At 45.0% G+C, this 19,313-nt stretch overlaps 1 protein-coding gene across 2 annotated transcripts in view; it reads left to right on the top strand.

Moving 5' to 3' along the window:
- Positions 1 to 19,313, top strand: part of SVIL (supervillin) — a 241,688-nt gene that overhangs the window by 217,310 nt on the left and 5,065 nt on the right. For both annotated transcript variants that reach the window (XM_036252906.1, XM_036252902.1), the window contains 9 exons: positions 831 to 1,006; positions 3,925 to 4,069; positions 4,442 to 4,718; positions 9,313 to 9,464; positions 11,646 to 11,751; positions 12,297 to 12,504; positions 14,341 to 14,474; positions 16,765 to 16,920; positions 18,536 to 18,679. In XM_036252906.1, the coding sequence (XP_036108799.1) occupies positions 831 to 1,006; positions 3,925 to 4,069; positions 4,442 to 4,718; positions 9,313 to 9,464; positions 11,646 to 11,751; positions 12,297 to 12,504; positions 14,341 to 14,474; positions 16,765 to 16,920; positions 18,536 to 18,679 (1,498 nt within the window). The remainder of the gene's footprint in view (positions 1 to 830; positions 1,007 to 3,924; positions 4,070 to 4,441; positions 4,719 to 9,312; positions 9,465 to 11,645; positions 11,752 to 12,296; positions 12,505 to 14,340; positions 14,475 to 16,764; positions 16,921 to 18,535; positions 18,680 to 19,313) is intronic.

Raw genomic sequence — 19,313 nt, 5'->3', positions numbered from 1 at the left:
TAAATATTTATAAAATATACACATTTCCAGTACCATTAAGTATTCCAAGTGTTGAGGGAAAAAAAGTGAAAGACATAAAATTTTATTGAATAGAAGAGTATTATAAAGACTGTAATCTGAAGCTAGATTGGTTGTATAATATATATGGGCATTTAAACTTTTTTAAAAAGTCACAGAAAAAGAAATAATCAGGAATAATTTTAAAGAGAAAGTGAAATTGAGCCTAGCTTGAAATTAAGTATAATTTGGATTATTGGAAATGAAGGGAGAAATTATTCTAGGACGAAAGAGTAGACCAAACTGTAGGGATAGAAATAAGAGATAGCGCCCCACTTGTGTATTCATTCAGCAAAGAGTAAGCCCTACTGTTAGTGTAAGTATGATATGGTCTCTGCCCTGAGCATCTTGCAATTGTATAGAGAGATGGCATCACTGGGTCTTCTGTGCCTGGCATGTATGAAGTGGCCTGTATATAAGTGAGTGAAGGGAAGGAGGGAGGGAAGGAGGGAGGGAAGGAGGGAGGGAGGGAGAGAAAAGGAGGAGGAAAGAAAAAGGAAGGGTGATAGGAAGACATCCTTAACTCTTAGATGACTCACAAGTTTTAGGTGAGTGTTTAGAGGAGGGAACATTAACTTGGGAATTTATGACAATGAGACAAAATCGTACCCATGAGGTAGAGGCTGGCTTGACAGTGCCAGATGGTAGATCTGTTATCTTTTTGAGTTCGTATTGATTGCTGCATCTGGGTTTGTATCATCACCCATTTCACTCACCTGATTCAACTGGAGTTGTCCTGGCAGTTAATAAATTATTTTGTGCCATTCTTCCAGGTACTGGTGTTTGATTTTGGTAGTGAAGTTTACGTGTGGCATGGAAAAGAAGTTACATTGGCACAACGGAAAATAGCATTTCAGCTGGCAAAGCACTTATGGAATGGAACCTTTGACTATGAGAACTGTGACATTAATCCTCTGGACCCGGGAGAATGCAATCCACTTATTCCCAGGTACCACCGTGATCTCTGATGGCCTTGTATCGTGGGCAGACTCCCGCAGGGGCCTCGGTTCTTGCCCCGGTGTCTGTTGTCACTGTTCATAGGTTTTTGTTTTCATCAGCGACTGCAATGCAGTACCATGAATATTCACAGAAGAACATTTCTTTAGCTTTTGCATAACTAATACAGAAATACAGATGTTGTCTTCTGGAAGACATGTGTTATATTTCATGTCTTGAAGTGAACAAATTATTCTCACCTGCAGCGTTCCAGGTGCTATTGTGACAGATGAACAGTAGTTGTTTAAACAAATTACATGTTGATCTGAAAACTTCCCATCGTCTGGAGTTTAGCCATTGATCTGAAAGTACAAAAGCAATATATTTTCTTCTAGTTTCACACTTTCCCAGCATAGCCCTTGAATTCTTCCAGGATTTATCATTTAGTTGGCAGTAAGTGATGTTTATGCCTTCTCTTGGAAGGAGGGGGCAAGATCTAGTATTAAGATAATGATTATAATTTTAATATTTTCTACAGTATACTGGACTTTTTAAAGTAATTTTGGCAAATCATAAGAATATGCACAAACTCTAAGAAATATGATAATAAGAAAACTACTTCTTTATGCAGAGGGACTTTTTTTCTTAACAACCAGAAAAAAGAAGCGTGTGCCATATAACAGATTAGAAATAGGTGTGCCACCGGACAGCATATAATATTAGGTATTGTGCAAGTGCATTCATATTACTTTATTTTATTTTATTAAATATGTGTTTATTGATTTTTTTGAGAGGAAGGGAGAGAGACAGAAACATCAATGTGAGAGAGAAATATCCATCAGCTGCCTCCTGTACGCCCCCTACTGGGGATCGAGCTGGAAGCCTGGGCAGGTGCCCTGACAGGAATGGAACCAGGACCTCTCAGTCCATGGGGTGACTGACTCTCAATCCACTGACACACCGGCTGGGCATGAAATTGCATTTTAATGGTTTCCATTGAACTGGTGTATAAAGTTCAACTTTCCTACTTGATTTCCTGTTTTAAAATCAAATTATTGATTTTATTATTATCAAGTAGAAACAATTAAATATTCTGTTGAGATAGATAAAACGGTTTTATATCCTTTTTAAACAAGTGCACTTTTAACCTAAAATGAGTACTGTTAATAATTTGCATTTTACAGGCAGAAGTTGAGGCTTAAAATAATATTTTACTTGGTATAGTAAACAAAAAATACAGTGCTGGAGCATAGAATCCATATGATGGGCAATGCCTGGTTCGCAGAGACAGGGAGCAGATGAGGGAGCACCCAGCCCCCTGGTTTTCCACATCTCCCAGATCAGAACCAGCAGAGGAGTGTTTTTAGAAATGCTTGTGCCAAGCCCAGCCCCAGAGATGTGTTTTTAGTTTGTGTGAGGTGGGGTTTATGTTTTATGTCAGTATGTCTTAAAAGCTACCCAGAAATGTTAAGGTACAGCCAAGATTGAGCACCTGGCCCTTCTTGAGACATAAGGAGGCTGACTTTGCCCCGCCGGACAGTGAATGTCGTGGGGATGGGGACAAGCTCCCTGGCTCCCACGCCTGTTCCCACCGCCACACTGGAGCCTGTTCCCTCTCATGGTTGTGCAACCTCACCACTTGAAAGATACATTTCTAAAGCTGAAACCAAGGGCTTTTTCTATAGGCATTTTAGCAAGTCTGCAGAGTCAAATTTGTATAAAAGACATGTCTGTTTGTGGTGAAGACCACGGCCTGTCAAGGGAGTCCTGCATTTTGCATAATGGCTGATATCTGGTTGCTTATGTCCCCGGGGAGGACGAGGCAGCAGTGTTTATACCCTGCTTCGGTCTCCTTGAGACAGGCAGCCTCTGTGATTGCCTTAGCCGTGATGTCAGAAACTAGTCTGGACCAAAATAAAAGTCACGTGATGAGACAGGAGCCACAACGGGACCCAGTGAGCACTGCCCGTTGGTCTGAGGGGACATAGGCATCCTGGTCATAATTCACAACCAAAGACTGATTTGGAGGGATGAGGAAAACCTATACCTTCTTCCCAGGGCTGGACCCTCGATCGCATGTATTTTCTCAGCTGTACAGGAACGCCTTGTTTTATTGTGCTTTCCAGATGATGAGTTTTTTACACACTGGAGGCAAGACCCTCCAACAGCAACAAGATTACAACTCGCCTTACTGCAATACTCCCTTTATTGCCATGAGCTGGAGCTCTACCCGCAGTGGCTCTGAGGTCATGCCAGTGCCATTCTCTAAGTCTCCTTGTGTTTCAGGCACAGGTTTACGTTCTGAGATCCTGAGGCAGGACCAGACCTCCAGGTTGGGCTGTGCCACTTCCTTCCCTGAGTCCATGCACTCTCCCTTCCTACGGTCGTGCCCAGTGACCTAGAAATAAATAGGCAAACATTTGCTTTATGATATATGACAGTATGTCAGTTTAGTGACAGGGGAGCATAGTAGACTGGGGAGTTTTGTTGTAACAAGACTTAAAACTCCCAGCTGTTCAACTTGAGGGAAACTTACTGAGCAGCTGGAGGTGCCTGGGGACGGCCCCAGGAGGCGAGGAAGATATGCAAGCAATTCCTGCCTCACCCCCCGTCCAGTGCACCGCCCCCAGGCTGTCCCCAGTACAAGCATGTTCTAGGGTGCGAGCAGAGTCCAGTTCTGACATGGCCCTCGTTGCATTCCAGTGTATCAGTTCCACGGACTCGAAGCTTCACAGGGCTTCCGGCTAAAATCATAAAATGTCACTTATTTGGTAAAATAAGTAAGAACAAGCCATTCATTCTATATACTACTTAAGTATACTGAGTATTTTTTCAGTAACCACATGTGCTTGTTTTAGATTTCTGTCCTTAGTTTTATCCTGGCTTAACCTTTGTTCTCCTCCTGTCTGCTCCCCACCCACCCACCTGCAGAAAAGGCCAGGGGCGGCCTGACTGGGCAATATTTGGGAGACTCACAGAACACAATGAAACCATTTTGTTCAAAGAGAAATTTCTTGACTGGACTGAACTGAAGAGACCTAATGAGAAGAACGCTGGGGAACTCGCCCAGCAAAAGGTATTCTGGGTGGCCAGGCCTCAAGTCTCAGGGCTTGGTTTGGGTCCCAACAAAAGAGGCCTGAAAGTACAAGCCTTCCCAGGGTTTCCTAGTGGAATAGCAAACCAGCTTCTAATTACATCCCAACTCTGGGAGGGAAAATAGCCCTGCTTGCACCTTGAGTGTACGGGCGCCCCGTTCACTGTGGTGGGTGCTCGGGCTTCCCCGGGTCTTCCGCATAAGCGCAGCCTTTCCCTAGTGCAGCTCGACGCCCTGAGACCGTGTGAGTGCCGTGCCTGCCCTGCACCGTAACACTGAGACAGCGCTGAGTGTGGCATGGAATGGCTGGAGAAATAGGCAACTGATCAGATGTTATTTTACGTTCTCTTGTAGGAAGATCCCAGGGCTGAAGTCAAGCCATATGATGTGACCCGGATGGTGCCAGTGCCCCAGACAACAGCTGGCACTGTGCTGGACGGGGTGAATGTGGGCCGTGGCTACGGCCTGGTGGAAGGGGATGACAGGAGGCAGTTTGAGATTGCCAGTGTCTCTGTGGATGTCTGGCATATCCTCGAATTCGACTACAGCAGGCTCCCCAAACAGAGCATCGGGCAATTCCACGAAGGGGACGCCTATGTGGTCAAGTGGAAGTACATGGTGAGCACTGCAGGTTAGTGCCTTACATTGTCTTCAAACTGAGACAGGCCTGGCCTGGCCCCGGCACCGAGGCTGGGAACCACAGGGCTGCTGGAGCCGGACGCCCTGTGCTCCAGGTCTCACCCTGACTTTGTAGGTGCCAACATGCTCACTCGCTCTGAGAACAGGTTTCTGTAGATGAAGTCCTAACAACCCAGTATTGCTAATGTCTGGGACGTTTCCTTAAAGAGATTAAACTTGCAAGTTGAGGTTTTTCCGGGCCCCTCATTCCCTTCCCTGCCCTGTCCCCAGAGGTTTTCTAGCAAAGTGATGATTTGTCTCCTGATGACATTTGACACATGGATGGATGCTGCTTAAATTGAAGTCATTAAATAAAGTACATCTGGATGATTTAGACCTGAAACCAAATAGTGTGGTAACATTATAGCAAATACGTGCACAAAAAATGTATTAAAAATGAAAGAAGCTATTTTTGAGAGAGGACAGCAAGTGGACTTTGAAGAGAGAATCCCTTTTCTTTGCCAAAATGTGGCCACTACCCATGTTATGTACAGTGTCTATCATCCCTCCTCATTCAGTTTATGTCACGACTCTGTGATCTCGAGATGCAACTCCAGAAGAGTTGCTTCACCTCCTTACAGTCCCCTTGCCCTCCAGGTGGTTTGCTGATCAAACCACTGCAGACTTAGAACCATTTGATTTCTTTCCTAATTTATCGAAGATAAAGCTTTTCCTCAACTGGACAGCATTTGCAGTGTGTTAGAGTCTTTATATAGGGAGCAAGTGAATATATCAGACCCTGCCTTCAAGAAGCATGACGGTATACATGACAAGGAGGCACAGACAGGGAGAGGCAACTACTTCACGCTGAGGAGGAGCGCTGGATCCCCTGCTGTGGCAGCTGCCGGCAGTGGGGCAGGAGCCACGCAGGGCTGTGTCCAGAGCTGGGTTGCAGGCCCTGAGGGCCACCCAGCCCACAAGGTACCCCCTGGGACTTTACCTCAGGCTGTAGCTGAGTGTCTGTGCAGCAAATTCATGAGATGTGTTCTGTCCTTATGTTCATTTTTCAGATAAGGAACAGGACACCAAGATTAAGTAACTTACCTGAAGTCAAACAGCTGGGAGACAGCAGAGCTGGGCACTGAAACCATTCATAAGGAGGCCCCGTCACTTAGGGGAAAGTTCGGGGCCCTGGAGCCATATGGCTTGGGTCTGAATCTTGTCTTAGGCCTTCCATACCAGCTCTGCAGGTTGGGTAAAGTTGCTCACCCTCTCTGAGCCTCAGCTGTCTCACAGAACAGTATATATAATGTTTGTATAATTGTATAATAACAGTATATATAAGTGTGTATAATGTTTAGCACGTGTCTTGCATGTCTTCACATGGTAGGTGCCAGAAATAGGCATCATTGACATTCTCAGCAGCAACAGCACAATTACTACATTTAACTTGAAGATGACATAATGTGGATTTACCCAAAACAACAGCAACTCCCATGAGTTACTACGTTTAAGTTCCTTGATGTGACACAGAGTTGGCAAGCTGAAGTAGCAATCTGTGCTACTCGTTGGCCATAAAAACAGTAAGAGGGAATTCAGTGAGAAAAAAAGAGACTAACCTTTGGGGTTGTGGAACAGGGAACTTTAAAGAATAACCTATGAAGATATACATAGTTCTTGTTATTAAAGTACAAGGGAACTGCATGTTTTATAAACCATGTTTTATAGACCAAGGGGCTCTGCAGCGTGAAATTGAGTCCCCTTGCCTGAGCTGTCAGTTATGAAAAGAAGTAATAGCACATGAATTAATTAATGAAATGATATTAAAATAAATCTAAGATTATTTACTTGGAAGCCCCTAAAAAATAATGGTTTCAGCCAGGCAAATACTTTCTGTATTTCTTCCCAATAGACAATGTGTTCATCTCTCAGCCAGATCCAGCAGTATCTTTATGAGCAAAGTTATAACTTCGAAGAAGTCCAGCTTCAGAGAATTAAATTAGAGTGGGGAGCATTCAGATTCCAGACTGTCCCTCTGGGAGCAGAAAAGCACAGACAATGACATTGGCAGTGATGCTGTGGTCCTTCTGGAAGCATTGGCCCTTGGTGATGGCTAGTCCAGCTCCTCATCCCTCATTCCCCACAAGGGCTGCACCTTGTGGGTGCAGGACTGAAACAGGACTGAACTCGGAGCTCAGGATGTTCTGGGACAGGCTCAGCAGAAAGCAGCAGCTATCTAGATGGTACAGTCATCTTCCTGGTGGACACTGGCTACCCAGCAAGGCATACAGAGAGGCCAGCTCCTTGGGGTCCACTGAAGGGAAGCTAGAAACCTCTATGGATTGGTGTCTTGCCCTAGTGACCACCTCAGGGGCTGCAGGGTATGCCTCGTGCCCCTGAAGGTCAGGAAACGAGCTGCTTGAGGTATGCGATGGTGCTGGGTCAGGCCCCTTGGAGCATGGTACAGGTCAGGTTCCTATAAGTAGGCAGTCAGTAGGAGGGGCTCTGCTCTGGACCACTTGACCATGAGCAGTTCTTCATACTTCAGTTTTCTATTCCTCTTAAACACCACCACTGCTAACAGACTTACTCTTGAAAGTATTTTGATGGCCTCAACACTTGAAGTTAGGTATTTGATCAAGACTATAATGATCATAGTTCAGACGTTCTTACTAATAAAAGCTCAATCTTTCCTTTGCTACAATTAAAAATAAATAAATGAGTTAAAAATTAAGTTGTATATAGGGTTACATTTTGGTGTGTTGAAGAAAATTACAAGAAAAATTAGTGAAAAGTCTGTTTTATGAAATATTTTTAAAGAAATGCAATTCTATTTTAGGTACATGCACTCAAGTCCATTTTAGAATGATAGGATGTAAAACAGTGGTTAATTAGCATGACTATATATTTACACAATGTATTGAATTGCTAACAAATCCCAAGATAGGTATCAACTACTATAATGCATTTTAAGCATATAGTTTCCCTATAATCTAGTTAACATGACTAAATTTCACTACATTGAAGATTTCCAATCGAAAACAAACCTTTGTTTCTATCTAAATCAGCATAAATTTCAATCAAGTGCCTTCCAAATTAATTGTGGACATTTATAATCTGTTAGTTGGTGGTGCTGTTTCACTTTGCCCACATAAAAGTGGGCAGACTTGACCAGCTCAGGTGTATAGCAAATAGCACTGAAGGCTGTGCTTAGTCAGAATACTTCAAGAATTATAATCATTTATGAACCATTATAGAGTACTTTGTTAATAGTCCAAAACAAAAAAACAAATAAATATGGCTCTGATCTCTTAAGAACTTAAAATAAATAAGCTTTCTTCATACCTTCAAACCTCAGAACAACTAGAATTTGGTAAATGGAATTGGACCTGAGAAAAATTGAGATAATATAGATCAGAGAGTCCAGTTGTTATCATTAAATTTTAAGGAGCATGGTGAGTGTTAAAACCACCTGCATTCTCCCATTGCCGACCCCCTCTTACTAGGCCACTGGGCTTTTGAGTCAAGAGCTTTGTCTCCTGACCTTACTCAGCCTAAAAGTCTCTGCCTTCTAGGTCACCGTCATTCAGGCCTCCATTCACCCACCTGTGCAGAACGGTCTTCCTTCCACAGGCAGTCCCATGACCAATCACCCTGACCCTGCCTATTTTCCTCATCACTACCACTGTCTCAAAGTATCTGCTCACCTGTTTGTTTATTAGAGCAAAAGCAGGGAAGGTGTCTGTCCTGCTCATCCTTGTAGCCCCAGTATCCTAAAGAGTTCCCTGGCACGTAGTAGGTGCTCAATAAATATTTGCTGAGCAAATGAATGAAGAGATTCAGATCTATTCCTAAAGGTAGCAGTTTTGAGGTCTATAACGCTGTCTAAAACAACCACTTGACCAGTTAACTTCCCGTGACGGCTCTTCAGTGAGATCCGCCTTCTGTGGGCTGTTAATGTGTGTCGAATGCCTGTGAGATGCTAGACAGTAAGGATAAGCAGGACTTACTCCTGGCTACGGCCCTGGTGACAGGTATTATTTAAGTTCCCAATTATTTAATGAAAGTGGTATGTCAACAATTCATCTCTTCCATTTCTGACAGAACTTCAAAACTTCAAAGTGTTTTTTTTCACTAGAATAGTTTTAACAGACTAAATTTTTTCCTTTGTGCTTAAAGCTGGCCCAACTGTTGTTTTCAGTATCTCCTCCCTGCTGGCCTTTCGCTGGAGTGGTAGGAGACGGGAGAGGCGTTTGTGTCTTTGGGACCTGGTGGCCTGCTCTGGCGTCACCACTTTCTTGGTCACACTTGGGGTGTCTGCCACCTTCCTCTAGGATGACAGGTGTTGTCTCGGCACAAGAGAGCCCGTCAGACCGCTTCTCTCCGGGTTGGAGTTTCAGGATCAGTTGGCTGGAAGAAGGTGCTGGTTCTCTTGTCCTGCACTGTGACTTACTCTCCCTCCAGTGATGAATGATTTTTCCTCCGCCCTGTTGCCCACAAGCCGTTTCTTTCCTGTTTGTCCTCAGAGAGCTTGGGAAGGGAACCCTGCTCTTGCCCTTCTTTTGCCTTATCAGCCACTCACGCCCCCTCTGCTGCTCTGTCTGCAGTGGGCAGCCGGCAGAAGGGGGAGCACTCCGCGAGGGTGGCCGGCAAAGAGAAGTGCGTCTACTTCTTCTGGCAAGGCCGGCAGTCGACCGTGAGTGAGAAGGGCACGTCAGCTCTGATGACGGTGGAGCTGGATGAAGAAAGGGGTGCCCAGGTATGTCCTGGGGGTGCTGCACAGAAACAAGAAAGATGCCTTTCTGGGAGCCCTCGCGTGTATAGCCTGGTCCCCTAGGGACCCGATTCTAATGAACAAAGACAGCTCACCCAACACACTTGTCCTGGCCCAGCTTCTCCAGACTTCAGGCTATGTCTCGCTTTTCTCTCCCCAGCCACCGGGCCAGGAAGGCCCACCTGTTGTAACATGATCTTCAACAAATTGTTTTTTCGGCAAATAGCAAATCCACAGAACAAGGACAAAGGGCCAATAAGTGTTTTTAAAAGTTTCCACTTAATTAATCATCAAAGAATAGCAAATAAAACGAAGAGATGCTATTTTCCACTTCTGAACTTGGTAGAGAATTTTTTAAGACTGGATCAGGGGCTGGCAAGGGCTCAGTGGGATGAGGACCTTCCATGCTTCTATTGGAAATGTAACTTGAAACAGCCATCCTGAAAACAGTTTGGCTCAAGAACCTTAAATGCTCATAAACTTTAATCATTTATTCCACTTACACAAATATACCCTACGGAGATATCACAGATTAATGTAAAAATTAGTATTTCCAACATTGCATTCCTCAGAGTAGCCCGAGCGATTTTTCCAGACCAGGCCCGATCACGTCACCCCCACCCTCCACCACAGTTGGCCGGCACCCTCAGCAGCCTCCCGCGGTCTGCCAGCTCCATGGCCGGCCCTGCACATCTCTCCAGCCTGCCCTGCTCTCGCACAGGCCCCGGCTGCTCCAGCCTTTTCGCTGTTCCTCAGACACACCTCTTCCTGCCCCCCAGCACCTTGCTCTATTGTGCCTGTCTGGAACATTGCCCCTGGATCTGTATGTAATTCTTACCCCATAGGCTGCAGGCTTATGTTCCAATGTGTAATTTTTTTCATAGCACTTACCACTATGTGAAACTACACAGTCATTTTGTTTACTTACTTATGATCTGTCTCTCCCCACAAACATGAGAAAGACCCTATCTGTCCTGGTCTTCCTCACCATTATAACCCCAGAGCCAGCATGAAACCGGGCAGATACTACTGCCCCAAACCAAGGTTTTGTAAACATTCTTTTTAGTGTTTGGATGACTTGTGACTCGGGTTCCATCCTTCAGTGCTCGTAACTAAGAGCTGCTCTGGGGTTCTGGGAGACGACACCCTGTGCAGGCACTTTTCTGTCTTGGATGCACAGTGAACAATAGCAGGAGGGGAGAGAACAGAGGGATTTTCTCCAGAAACAGGGCAACACTTGCCCAGCCCCCCGATTCCAAAGAGCCCTTCCCCTTCCACTGTGGACTAGAGTCTACCAGTAGTCGTTCGTGACCCTTGCATTTTTGTCTCTTCGTAATGATGGCTCATTTCGACTGCCCCTCCCCCTTTTTTTGTAAAGGCCATGAATGAATGCCCTCAAAATCATCTTTGCAGTTGAAGCATTTTATTTTTTATCAATCCAACAGATGGAAAATCACTTTAGGCATATAAAACACTGCCACAAAATGGCACTTAGTTATGCAAAATGGGCCCTGAGGTTAAATTAACTCCTGGTGAGAAATGCCTGCTACCTTCAGTGCCCCAGGACTGCCAGCCTCAATAAACAGTTTCCTCTTCAAGGGAAATGTCTTGCCAAAGTGAGTGAGTTGGCTCAACCCTGACGTCATTATTGTGCAGCTAACGCCCTATGGAAGAGCGTGCGTCACCAGGTGGGGGGGCACAGGCTGTGATTAGATTCTTGCAAAGGTTACAAGAAAGACAGTACTTTCCTCCAGCATTCCTAGGTCAGCGATGAGTCATTTTCATTGCTCAGAGGTGTATTTTGTTAAAAATGTGTTTAAATCAATCATGTTACATCTATACTACAAAATACCACTTAAATATCAGAATTCACCTTTTAAAAATATATTTGATAACATAAGCTTTAAGTGAAAAAATATCAGAGTAGAAAGCAACGTAAGACAACAATCCTATTTTTGTTTGGAAAGAATATATACTTGAAGAATACTGTGAAAGGAAAGCTATACACTAAACTTTGAATAGTGGTTATCTTTAGACAATAGCATTGTCACTGGCTTTTGTTTGTGTTTCTTGATATTTTTTCAGATTTTCTACAATAGGGAGCATAGTTTATATGCCTTTGGAAAACCAGTGCAGTGACTTATTTTAATGTGTTTAAATTGGAAGGTCCAGGTTCTCCAGGGAAAGGAGCCCCCCTGTTTCCTGCAGTGTTTCCAGGGGGGGATGGTGGTGCACTCTGGGAGACGGGAAGAGGAGGAAGAAAATGCTCAAAGTGAGTCACTTTTACTGTTGGAATTATATTTTTTTCCTCCCCTGGAAGGTATTTTTATAGGCGTGGGGGTTTAAAGTAAGTCTCTCTTCATATGGCCATGGCTTTACCACCAAGGCTCCTGAGGTCTGCCTCAGAAAGCAGATTTACGGCGATCTCGGCCCCACCCCGTGAAGTGGACCCAGGATCCAGAGTTGCGTGCAGGAGGCTGGAAGATTACTTCACCTTAAACAGAATCCTCTCTTTTTAGGAGGAAAAAAAAAAAAAATCAGTGGATTGTCTAGCATAAATTACAGACTTTTATTGGCCAGCATCCAAAACAAAACCTTAGCTTTAGAGGTTTTTAGAATATGTCTGTTCTGTGACTTACCTAGGCATTTATACATTTTGTAAAAATAGTATCTCTGCATCATAAACTTTTGACAACCTGCTCCTAACTCCTGTAGTCAAGGAATGGTGTTTGCTATAGACTGCTGGGCTGGGACCCTGAAGGCCCGGCTCCCTGTGTAACATGCCTCCTAACCCTGTGCCACCGGTGCCCCCTGCAGGTGAGTGGAGGCTGTACTGTGTGCGAGGGGAAGTGCCCATGGAAGGAAACTTGCTGGAAGTGGCCTGTCACTGTAGTAGCTTGAGGTCCAGGACGTCCATGGTTGTTCTCAACGTAAATAAAGCCCTCATTTACCTGTGGCATGGATGCAAAGCCCAAGCCCACACAAAGGAGGTTGGAAGGACTGCAGCAAATAAAATCAAAGAACAGTGAGTGTTGTGGGTGGGAGGGCCTCTTCTGGAAGGGGCTGCCTGTGAGGTGTGCAGGCTGAGTCCAGAGGGCTCCCAGGATTCCCAGGGTAAGCCAGTGCGCCTACAGTGACTTCATCAAGGGTGGTTATAACCATTGTCCAGGTCTGACATTCCAAGTAGATCTGACACATCTCAGCCAAAACCTCCAACTTGAGGGTTTCTCCCACTTTTTGAGGATGTACCTGCCTCAATAAAAGGGAGAGTGAGAGGTGAGGGAAAGGACCCCAACAAGCACTTTAGTTTCTTTAGAGTTGTGACTCAGCTATGGAATTATAAGCCTGGAGTCTGTTGTTACTTAAAAAGAGCATATTTTAAATATCTTTTAGAAGTTCAGAGTTTTAATTTTGTCAGAACAGTAGAATGTTAGAAGCATGTAGCTCTTGAAGAGTTCAATGCAAGGTGCCCCTCTCTAGATGTTTTTCCACATTCCCGAAGGCAGCCACCTGACAGTGAGCTGTTGGCTCCTAGGCTGTTCTCAGACGCGGCACACCAGGTGCAGGGTTGTGTTCCTCTCCCAGGCAGGTACCGGCATCAGCCTCTCACACAGAGAAGACACACTGTGCTAGAGCATTAAGCGGGGACCCTGGGAGCGGCCGCACTGGCAGTCACCTGTCTAGAGGCAGGCCGCCGCTGGGCCCTGCACTTCCTAGCAGCCCACGCAGCATGGGCACTGCAAGCAGCCAAAGAAATCTCAGTGTCCCCAGTCGTTCGAGGGATTCCCAGCGTTTCCTCGATGAGAACTGGGAGGAACTTGGAAACATCTATACAGTAAAAATAAGGAGTTTCCCAGGGCCACAGCATACCGCCAAAGTGCAGTTTGGTAAAATCCGTTCTCTGGGCATCAGAACAGTGCATTGTGGGCCTGCTTTCCCTGTGACCGCTCTAAATCCTACCGTCACACAGAGGCCTCGGAGAGGAGAAGGAAGGCTAGTGAACTTTCAACATGCATATGACTGTGAAGCAAGATGTTTCATCTCAAAACACTGTCCTGAAGGCCAGGGAGTGGGAAGGGGTGATAAGGGGCATTAAGTGAGGCATCTGAGGACGTCACGTCCCATTAGATTATTTACTTGGACTCCTGAGACAAAAACCAAAGAACAAAGAACTCATCCCCTCATTCACTCAACAAAAATTTGTGAGTGCGCCTTGGCCGGTTTGGCTCAGCAGTTAGAGCATCAGCCCAAGGACTGAAGGATTGCAGGTTCGAGTACCAGTCAAGGGCACATACGTGGGTTGTGGGTTTGATCCCTGGTTGTGGTCATGTGGGAGGCAACCGATGGATGTATCTCTCTCACATCGATGTTTCTCTCTCTCTCTCTCTCTCTCTCTCTCTCTCTCTCTCTCTCTGCCCCCACCTCTCTCCCTCCTTTCTACTCTATCTAGAAATCAATGGAAAATTATCCTTAGATGAGGATTAACAAAACAAAACAAAAAAATTTATGAGTGCCTACTTGGTACTGAGCAGAAATTTAGGGACTGGAGACTTGACTGTGAGCAAACCCAAGTCTCTGTCCCCGTGAGGCTATGTTCTAGCAGGAGAGGACCAGGAATAGTAAATATGTATATTATGTACAAAAAAGTATATTCTGTTTATTACAGGTTACATGTATTGTACATTCCTCTCTAAGGGCCAAGCCAACCCCTACCCCACAGGGCATGTTTTCATTCATTATTAAAAATTGTGTCCGTTAGAAAGTAGAAGAAGAGAGATGGCGAACTTACCTGTAGATTTGGTCTTGAATAATTTTGTGCTGTCAGCACAAGGTTTAATAAAAATTATTGGTCTTCACACAGATGCCCTCTGGAAGCAGGACTGCACAGTAGCAGCAAAGTGACAATACACGAATGTGACGAAGGCTCCGAGCCCCTGGGATTCTGGGATGCATTAGGAAGGAGAGACAGGAAAGCCTACGACTGCATGCTTCAAGGTAAAACCACATTCTGTAACCTCTGGGCACTCATTCAGTCAGTACATGTTTTATTGAGCACCTACTATGTACAACACAAACTGAATTAAACCTAGGCTAAGTCCTCATGGGCCTGCAACCCAATAGGCTAAATAATATGTATGACTAATTATAATGCCAAATAAAAATTTTGGTCATAAAAGAAGTACAGGGGAAGGATGTTGAGAGTTAAAAAAAAAAAAAAAAATGCATTACTTCCACCAGGAAAAATCACACCCCGCTTCACAGAGACATGGCATTTCCATGGAGCTGGAGGTAGGTGTGACTGGAAGGAAAGAGAAGAAACCCCAGGAAACTGGATGAGCAATGACAGTGTGAACCTATGGAACAGGATGCTTTCAGTGTGGCCAGCGTCCAGGGTGCAGGGAAGGAGTGGAGTTTAACTTAGAAACTATGTCCGTTTTGTATTTAAATGCACAAAATACAAAATATGTAAAGATCAACTTAAATGCAGATTAACATAAGAGGAACAGCTAACAATTATTAAGCAGTTAGGATGATTCAGGCACAAAGCACCTGATAGACATTAACTCGTGTAATTCTTACCACTCAACAAACACTACGTGTTCACTGACAAGGAAACTGAAGCCCAGAGAAGATAATGAATCAACTTTCCCAAGACTGGACAGCAATGGAGTGTATCCATAGCCCCCTATTGTACTACCTCTCAATTTTTATAAATGTCATACAGTTTTTTTTTTATATAATGAATATTGATGATAGAGAATGTTTGAAAATACAGAGAAGTTAAAAAAGAAAATAAGTTACTTATAATCACATCTCTCAAAGATAACCAGAATTAATATTCCTGTATATGTACATAATCACTTTTAAAAAATAAAATTTGCTCTCCACCATGTGGCTTCTTTGGTTGAATGTCATCCCATACACCAACAGGTTGTGGGTTTGATTCCCAGTCAGGGCACATACCCAGTTTGTGGGTTTGATCCGTGGTTGGGGTGTGTACAGGAGGCATCAATTGATGTTTTTCTTTTACATCGATGACTCTCTCTCTTTCTCTCTCTCTCCCCCTCACCCCTTCTAAAAATCAATAAAAATGTCTTTGGGTGAGGTTAAAATAAATAAATAAAATTTTGATAGCATTATACATATTGTTTTGTAACCTGGTTTCTCCCTTTAGTTTATTCTGAAGTTTCCCAAGTTGTTAATATTTAGACTTTAATGTCTGCAAGGCATTCCATGAATGTTCTGTAATATATTACATTTTCTTGTTTTGTTTGTTTGCTTATCTTCACCTGAGGATATTTTTCCATTGATTTTTAGGTAGAGTGGAAGGGAGGGAGGGAGAGAGAGAAACATTGATGTGAGAGAGACTCATCAATTGGTTGCCTCCCACATGACCTCGACCAGGGCTGGGGACCAAACTGCATCCGAGGTACATGCCCTTGACTGGGAATTAACCCCACAACTCTTCGGTTTGCAGGCCAATGCTCTAACCACTGAGCAAAACTAGCCAGGGCATAATATATAACATTTTCTACTTCACCTGGCTCTTAGAGAAGTGAGTTATTTCCGGTTTTTCTCTATTATATGATAATAGAATTGTGAATAATTTTTAAAATAATGATCTGCATCCATTCCTAGTTAAGGTAAATTCCTAGATACTGAACTGCTGTGTTAAAGTAACAGCCATATCACCAAATGTGTAACTGAGCATTTGCACCGAGGGTCATTCTCAGCAGCAGTAGACAACGTGCCTGTTTCCAGCCCAGTCACAGGCTCGGCTCATCACCTGTTCCACTTTGGCAGCACCGAGGGGCGAGGATGCCTCTGAGCGCGGTCTGCACAGTGTCTCAGACTCGGAGCCCCGTTAAACACTTCCTATATGAATTGTGTGTGTATTTCTACTTTGATGAATGTTTTGCTTGTGCTTTTCTGCACATTTTTTATTGAGATATTTATCATTTCATTAAATTCCTTGATATACTGAGGATATTAACAAGTTTCTTAATTTCCCGTTTTATCACTTACCTTTTCTTTGTGGGTTTGGGGGTGTTTTTGCAATGTAAGTTTTATTTTTATGTTGTCAATTCATGAATCTCTTCTCCTTTGATTACTTCTTTTCTAATTTTGATTAAAAAGGCCTTCTCCACCTCCAAGTTCAGATAAACCCTACCTATTTTTATACTAATTCTTTGATTATTTTGTATTTTACATGAATTCTTCAAGACCTCTAAAATTTACTTTGGTACATACTTTGTCTTTAGCTTTGTCCTCTTTTCTTTCCAAGATCCTGGAAATTTTAACTTCACACCCCGCCTGTTCATCCTCAGCAGTTCCTCGGGGGATTTCTCAGCCACAGAATTCATGTACCCTGCCCGAGACCCCTCTGTGGTCAACTCCATGCCCTTCCTGCAGGAAGATCTCTACAGCGCGCCGCAGCCAGGTACGGCCCCCAGGGGGCGCGGTCGTGCCGAGCAGCAGAAGATAGCCTTCCAAAAGCCTTTCTATTTCCCTTTCTCATTTATTAGGCGGTTTTTATTTGTCAAATACACTGCTAGACATTTTTTATACTATCTCATTTAATCTTCACACCTACCCCAAAAGAAAAGTGGCATCAGCCACATGCTATGAGAAACTGAGGCTCAGTTGCTTACCTCACCCGAGTTCGTCTGTTAGGAACAGGTTGAGCACACAGTGTCAGGCCTGCCGTGTTTGGGGCTGTCCTAGCCTTCCCTCCATCTTCTTGCTTTGGTGCCCAGTTATCCTGCCCTGCTCCAGCCATCATGTCTTCATTCAAGACAGAAAGAAGCGGGTAGGGAACAGGGCAGTGATGGCCACGTCTCTCCCTTTTGTCAGATAAAGCAAAAGCATTCCCTGAAGCCCCCAGTAGACTTCTGCCTCCATCCCTGTGGGCAGAGCTCTGTCACATGGTCACCCCAGTTGCAAGGGAGCCTGGGAATGCAAGTGGCCAAGGAGCAGGAAGTTGGGAGTGTCTGCTGAATCAGGCAAAGAACAGAGTCTGCTGTGCCAAGGCTGCACAGCAGGGCCATGGCTCTCAGCCAAGGTCACCTCTGTGTCCACTCAACCACCACCTCGAGACAGAACCTCAGTGCCCTCGTTCTGGTTGGGACAATCACAGTCACCAGAGACTGGGTTGTGTACACAGACCTTCCTGCCCTCCTTGCAGTCCAGCCTGAAGCCGGCCACCCCTGCACGCATGGCTTCCCCCCTCCCATAACAGGGGCCTGGAGCCGCGGCCAGGAACCTCCCCTGCCATTGGCAGCCCGTGTCACCACCAGAAAAGCTTGACAGTATACATGTCATAGCAAGTGTCTTCAAAAGGGAGGCAGCTACCCACCCTCTTCATCCTATGGCTCAGGATGGGTTATTAATCTCCACTTGGCGTTTCAAGTGTATGGTTTTTACAGAATCCTGAAATGTATGCTAGGACTCAGGGCAAGCTGAGCTAACAAGTGAGAGCCCTTTGCCCTGTGGAGTAAGAGTAGGCTGACGGTTTGATGAAGAGAAAAAGTGAGAAACACGATTTTTAGAGCTCATTCCTCTCAAAAAGAACCATGAACTTAAACCACCTGCAAAGCAGTCATACGTGGGCCTGAACGTCAGTGAGGCGTAAGGCAAGCATGAAGTACTCTCCAGTTTTTCACGTTCTTTAGAGACAAATGCTACTGACACCCCTTTCTTTTGGGGTAGGTGTGGAAGTGGCATGTGCATTTTCCCTCCCACTCTTAGTGCCCTGCGGATGCCCAGAGGCCTGCCTGGCAGGTCTGCGGTTGAGGAGGAGCCAAGGGAGAAGGAACTGGAGAGATGAGGAGAGGGAAGGAAGGAGCCCACCCATCAGTGCCACCTCCCCCTGCCGAGAGGCCTTTCCTGATTTAATGTTCAAAGGACCCTCCCTTTGCCCCGAAGTTAACTGCCAAGGGGGTCTCCCCCTGACAAAGGCAGCCTCGAGGGAAAGCATCAGTTAGATTTGGGGCAGAGTGACCTGGAAGCATCCGTGAGGGCGCTCCTGATGGTCTGGTCTGTCCTCACTGTCACAGCACTTTTCCTTGTTGACAATCACCATGAGGTGTACCTCTGGCAAGGCTGGTGGCCCATCGAGAACAAGATCACTGGTTCCGCCCGCATCCGCTGGGCCTCCGACCGGAAGAGCGCCATGGAGACCGTGCTCCAGTACTGCAGAGGTGAGGCGGCTGCGGGGAGTGGGCTTGCGTGCGGCCGGACAGGCACCCTGGCTGCACCCGCTCAGAAGCTACTGGTTTTCTGCAGATTTGGTCAGAGTCCCAGACCAGGCCTTCCCTTTCTGTGTGTGCCAGCCAGCCTTGATGAAGCCTGACAGACGGTGATAAAACCAGTTTTCCTTCCCTTTAATTTTTGAGGCTTATTAATTTTCTCAGAATAGTGTATTCTCCACTGCCAGTATGAATGAGATTTCATTTTTCTTGTTTATATTATGAAGCCATTTAACTTGTTACCCTAAAGGTTAAAGGCTATACAGTTGACTCTTGAACAAGGTTTGAGCTGTGCAGGTCCTATTATACACAGTTTTTTCAATAACTACACAGTTGGCCCTCCATATCCATGGGTTTCATACCTGGGAATTCAACCAACTGTGGATCTAAATAAGTATTTTCGATCTGCAGTTGGGAATCTGCGGATATAGGCGCTGATTCTGTGCATTGTTCTGCACTGTTTTTTTATATGGGGGACTTGAGCATCCAAGGATTACTATATCGGAGCGAGGGGGGTCCTGGAACCAATCCCCTGTGGATACAAAGGGACAGTTAAGTTTTGAGGGAGTCACAAGTTATACATGGA

This window comes from Molossus molossus, unplaced genomic scaffold (genome assembly GCF_014108415.1).
Source record: "Molossus molossus isolate mMolMol1 unplaced genomic scaffold, mMolMol1.p scaffold_m16_p_1, whole genome shotgun sequence".
Lineage (NCBI taxonomy): Eukaryota > Metazoa > Chordata > Mammalia > Chiroptera > Molossidae > Molossus > Molossus molossus.
The sequence above is the reverse complement of the archived record's forward strand: the minus strand, read 5'-3'. Positions and strand labels throughout refer to the sequence as shown.